General features: G+C 43.3%; 1 protein-coding gene across 1 annotated transcript in view; it reads right to left on the bottom strand.

Moving 5' to 3' along the window:
- Window positions 1-1,077: 1,077 nt before the first annotated feature.
- The window catches only part of LOC147440657 (alpha-mannosidase-like), a 131,781-nt gene continuing 126,858 nt past the window's right edge, over window positions 1,078-6,000 (bottom strand). Inside the window, exons 25-29 of the mRNA XM_086482520.1 lie at window positions 2,555-2,667; window positions 2,366-2,453; window positions 2,238-2,285; window positions 1,691-1,759; window positions 1,078-1,275 (exon numbers count right to left, since the gene is read on the bottom strand). Of these exons, the coding sequence (XP_086338646.1) occupies window positions 1,078-1,275; window positions 1,691-1,759; window positions 2,238-2,285; window positions 2,366-2,453; window positions 2,555-2,667 (516 nt within the window). The remainder of the gene's footprint in view (window positions 1,276-1,690; window positions 1,760-2,237; window positions 2,286-2,365; window positions 2,454-2,554; window positions 2,668-6,000) is intronic.

Genomic DNA, 6,000 nt, shown 5'->3' with positions numbered 1-6,000 from the left:
CAGGTTTTCATTGTGGGCACTTCATGATCTATCAAAAAGGCTTTTGATGGTCATGATGAGTTGTGCTTGGGAAATTCCCTATTTATGTATGTCTTAGAAACAAAGATTATCAAAGCATATTCTTGCAAAAATAAATCCCTAACCTAACACATACCATTCATAAAATAGTAGGAAGAAAAAGTAGACCTAAAGTATGTTAAGTCTCCTTTATTTTCATGTTTCCATTGTTCGATGTAGCTTTGTGCCCAAATGTCAGATAACTACAGAACATGTCCATACAAAAGTGAATATGCAAGGGTGAATATGCCAGAGTGCAGATTGCCTTCACTCTTTGACTAAGATACTTGGTTCAATGCCTCCTTGGACCATTTGGTAGTGCAAAAGACGTTATATTTTCACAGCTTGCCTCCACCTATTTCTATGCTTTTCCTCACTTTATGGATATCAAAGAATGTTCGGGCCTGAAGAATGCTAGCTTGAAACCTTTTACCACTGTTTCTACTATTCTAAGCAAGGATGATTCACAATGCTTTCTTTCTACTATTGTCGATGTAACATGGTCTTCTCCATATGTTGCTTTGAAGTTCTCCACTTCACAATGAGTTTTTGAATTTCCTAGTGTTTCTGTGTTGAGTTGTGTGCACATGTGTTATGAGTGTAAGTCGAAGCATACACAATTATGGTTTGACACAAGATCTTGAAGAAACTTCTATTGTGGCGTTTCATAAACTAGTGAAACCATTTTAAAAATTTTGAAACTGGTTTTGTATCTTGCTTCACATGCAATGTTTCAAAACTTCTTGGCTACTATTGAGAGAGGTTTTGGGGGGGGGGGGAGGGAGATCACATCAAAAGGAAATGCCATAAATGCAATGGCTTATATAAAGTGCTGCATTTGAATATGGACATCACATTTATTTTCATGCAATCTCACAGGTACAAATTCAGATTTTTGTTGATTGGATAAGCTCCAATGGTGTCCATTCACTCATGAAAACCTACACCACTTTCACATGTCTTTAAGCTATGGCAGGTATTTTCCTTCACATTCATACTTAGCCATTGCGTGACATCCTTTTATCTGAAGCTCAGCAAAAATGTCCTTATCTCCTCCATTGGAGCCAATTCGACAATGAGGTCCTTTTGATCAATGGGGCCTCCTCTTTGAGCTGCCTGTTGCATTTCACCAGTTCCTTCCACTTTCCACTTTAATGGGGCTTTCATTTCTGACTTCTTCTGATTTGCTGAAAGACTCGTCTCTTCAATGCTTTGCACCTGAAAAAAAATCATTTTCGAAAGATGAGTTGTGGCATCATTACCCTGGGTGGTCACTTTTCAAAGTGTATTATAGCAAGAGATTTAACTGGCGAGGATTACTAATACTCCAAAATGTATACATTAGAGAAGGATGGGGGTTTTCTAAATAGGCACACGACTTAAATACAACTTACATATAGGGGTATTATTAATAATCTCTTGAATGCACGCGATATAGGGAGCTTTTGACGAGTGACCGCCTCGGGCAAATTTTTACCATCTCTCCATCTACGACGTGAAAACTGTTCTTCTTCTTCTTCTACTTGATCAATGCATATAGTTGATGAAAATAGAGGATTACAACATACCATGATTGTGGTGGCCTACATTCTTGTTCAATGATGCATAATACAAAACCACCTTGCAATATTACCTGTCTGTTAGGAAAAACTTTCTTCAAATCAACGTACGCTTTTGATGACAGCTCCTCATCTTCATTCAGCTGAGATAGAAAAAATCGGTCAGATTGATAGAATTAATGCTCGCATAAAACATAAAAATGCCAATTGTTCACATTGCTTTTCTGACCATGGCTACTTTTATTTGACTATGTTTTGTTTAGGGTCCTAACAAAATGACAACATTGATCTGACACAATAATGAAGCCATATTATTGAATGATTGTTGCATATACAAGAAAAGGCATAGCTCAAAGTACAGACTTTGCCAAACAAGAAGTTGCTTACAATACAGTTCTACAGCTTTGCCAAAGACAGGGCAAAAGGAGGGGTCACTTTCCTGGCTGTTGTGAATCATTTGAGCACCACACATCAAACTAATTACAACAAGAATGAGACTGTAAATACGCATGCATGTACATGTTTTGCTGAAATGATGGTGAATGCTGCGTTTGAGGATAAGCATAAGATACATTTTGTTCCTTCTCTATGAATATATTGAGAAACAGATTAGGAATGCACCTCGTAAAGGTGCGCAAGACGAAGGAGGGTGTGACCATCATCGAGCTCCTGCTTTTAGTGACATGCAATTAGCTTTGCTCGAGCATACTTAGCAAATCAAAGAACTTCAGACCATAGACCAAATATACCCATGCAGGGTGAATAAGTGCCACATTCTCAGGCAAGTTGTAATTATTGCTCATCCAGAGAAATGAAGGAAAGCCTGTTTTGAGCCAGCTTTCATTATGTCCCTGCAATTAAAAAAAAAACAGAAAGTAGTCACTAGATTATTGATTACCCCGATTTTCTGTTAGAATGTCAGCAGCTAAATCTATTACCAGAGTTTGTGAAAGCAAGCTGTAAAGGAGAATAGACTTGTTGCCCCACCAGAGCGGCGCCACCTTGAACCTTTGCCCGAAGGGTTGACATGTAGGAACAACTTCCCTTGAACCTTCATTTGATAAAGAATTTCAGAAAGAAAGATGAAGGTGAAGGTGAATTTGAGAAATGCTCTTGAAACCAAAGTCCAAGTAATAATCAAGTCAAGAATCCCAATGGTACTGTTAGATTGTAAAGGTGTGGAAGTCATGAATTCAAAACTATAATGGCAAAAGCAATGCCAAAATCATTTGTGCATCCAGCTATTTGACAGCGTATAGTGATGAAGAATATGAAGGACAAGAATCAGCTACTGGATGGTTTTTCCAAGTGGGGATAGTGTATTGTGCTCCTCAGTGCAATGTGTGTGAGATCTCACTCCAACAGAATGAAAACACAGAAGACAATGAATAACAGAGCAGCAATCGCCATGACTCAACAGTGGGAACCTAAACAGCATGAACATCGTCTAACTCAAAGAAGCCAGTACAGACTTTGGCATGGCAGCACACTCAGCTCCAGCCCAGAGCTTATGGGTACAATGGGGTGCTCAACTGTACAGGGATGGTGCAGACATGCATGTGCATGAACTCAAGATGCTAGAATTAAGACGAATGACCATACAAAGTAGATGACGATAATGATAATGTATACTAGGACCGCACCAGCCACAAATATGTATCTCCTAAAGAGCCACCAACGGCTAGCCGATATCCCAATCCAGCTAAGCCTATCTCCAAACTAAGGTGGTAGTGATCTGGCCACGGTGTCCACTGGACCACCATCCGTAACACTTGCCACGTGTCACAGCCCAGACGAGAGTCCATCCAGTGTGAACTCCTGACCAACTATAACTAACTGTCGTCCTATGCTAGTGACGCTGTAGCCCTGCTACAGGTTGCCCACCACAAAACCACTCACTGTCTCGGTGAAGAGAAGACACTGAAAACTGCTGGGAACCTTCTTTTCATGGACAAACTTGAAGATACGTCGATGAAAAACTACAGTCTGATACATGCCACTGAAGAAGGTGAGAGGATCAACTAGGTTCAGCTGCTCAGACTCGCGATGTCAGATGTTCTGCTACAACTTCCCTTATACAAAATTTCAACAAGGATCCAGCACAAGGAAACCATTGCTCAGGCATGTCATACGTAAGCCTGAAACTTGGAGAACTAGGAGAGGAACCACAGCGAGACTTGCAAGAAGAGGTGTAGGGGCTCAAGCAAGCCGAGCAGGGGGTGGGTAGGGGCTAGGAGGGTGAGAGGGGGTAGGTAGGAGCAAGGGAGAGAGGGGGTGGGTAGGTTGGGTAGGGGCGGTAGGGTAGGTAGGTAGGGGCGAGGGCTCGGGGGTGTAGGAGGTGGGTAGGGGCGAGAGAAGATAGGGGTGTGTAGGGTCGAGGGGGTGGGGTGGTTAGGGATGAGAGAGAGAGGGGTGGGTAGGGGGTGAAGAGGGGCGAAGGAAGGCCACAAAGAAATATACTGTCAGAAAGCAGAAACAGCAAAAACTGAAGAAGGTCCAAATATAATCTTGTGCTTGGAACCTGCTTTGCGGAATCTCGTTGAAGGGTAGTTCATCAGACATTGTGACCTCCACACTTGCTACAAGCTCAGGTGGCTCGTTGGGTTCAGGTATTGTAGAAAATTTGGAAGAGGGTGTATCCTTAGGCAAAGATTGAATGTCGACCCCATAACAAGGCATAGGCTTGGTAGCTTCCAACCAATTCAACAAATCTTCTTTTGACTCGTAAGGTGGAGTAGGCTGATTTAGTTCAGGATTGGATTCCATTGACAAAGAAGTATGCTCCACCACTGTATCCACACCTCCTTAAAGTTGAATGGGTTTCATTGGGGAGCCAGGAGTATGTATCCACATTGAGTCATTTCCCCAATCATGTAGTGCTTTAGCCGCAACCATGGTCTACCGATGAGCAGGGGAAATCCTCCCTCAACTTGTGGAAGACGAGCCACAACAAAATCCAAACTATAGGTGAAATCTTGTACCTGCAAAGGCACCTTGTCCACTATGCCCATAGGGTAGACTGTCCTCTGGTCGGCCAATGTTACTGTGAAGGGAGCAGGACGAGTAGGTTGCAAGCCTAAAGCCAACATTGTGAACTTAGGCATCATGTTGATGCCAGATCCACCATCCACAATTACTCCTGAGAATTGCTGCCCCAAGATGGATGCAGTGAGACGAGGACTTTGATAATCAGTGAGGGGAGCAACGGGATAGGATACCATATAGGACGCTAATGGTTGCACTCGGAGGTGCTAGCCACTAGGACCTGCTCTGGGGTAAAGCGACTGAATAACTGCAAGGGTGTCACTTCGAAAACTCGCACCTAGCCGCAACATGTCAGAGTGACAGTTGTTGGTTCAAGATTGTCTCTGCTGTAAGCTTTTCTTTTTCTACAAGTGGTTTCTCACGCACCTTAATCTGCTGTAGGTTGGCTACTGCTTCTAAGAAAGCTTCATCAATATCTGAGAACAGCGATGAGGATCCTTGCTTGGCACGAGGGGATGGCTTGTGGACAGCTGGAAGAAGGGTATCCATTGGTGGGATCGTGGGTGGAAGAGGGGAATTGGTTGGAAGGCTGAGACCCAAGGATGCCCTATGGGCCCGAGTGAGAATGCCAGTGGGCTCGTGTACTTGCTTGAACTTGTCATTAGGGGCCACCACATGAGTAGAAGGTGATGGTTGAGAGATGGTGCTAACTGCTATCAAATTGATTTTGGGAAAGGTGAATTCAAGTTGGCTCGAAGATGTGGATGCCCTTTGCTTGGAACAATCCTTATTGTAGTGGTCCTTAGTCTCCGCCGGGAAATGACGGCAAGGAGGAGACCCTTCAGGTAAAGGAAATTTGCTTTGGTAATGCCCATATTCTCCGTATCTATAGCATAGAATGGGCCGATTGGATAGACAAAACGGGGGACGAGGCTCCTGCTGCATGGAGTTGGAGGTTGAAGTGTAGAAGCTCTCAGGGGCTGAGGGACAGTGCCATGAAAAAAATTTAAGATGGAAAAGTGCTTGGCATACCTTGTAGAGGAGGGGTATTCAACAAAGGCGGCATGTAGTTTGAATGGCCATAGGGGGAAACCATGTTGGATATAATGCTACCCCAATGTGCAATACGAATTTCCCACCAACTAAGCCATGAATCCATGTATGGAATGTTATGGTCTATGCAATGACCGTTACGCCACCATTGGTATATCAGACGAGCCTCTGCTACTGCAGCCTCTTTTGTTGGTGTTTGCCTCCATTTCTCACACATTTCTTTGTGTATGTGTTGAGAAGCTTGCGCCACATACTTTGTTGTGTGTTGATTCAAGCTTTGTTTCCAATGGAAAAGACAAGAACGCTCTCGACCGCTCGTTGTATTAGTCTTGTCGCCACCATTGAA

Source organism: Adiantum capillus-veneris, chromosome 15, assembly GCF_014529385.1.
Source record: "Adiantum capillus-veneris isolate H3 chromosome 15, ASM1452938v2, whole genome shotgun sequence".
NCBI classification, from domain to species: Eukaryota; Viridiplantae; Streptophyta; class Polypodiopsida; order Polypodiales; family Pteridaceae; genus Adiantum; species Adiantum capillus-veneris.
This window is presented reverse-complemented; position numbering and strand designations above follow the sequence as displayed.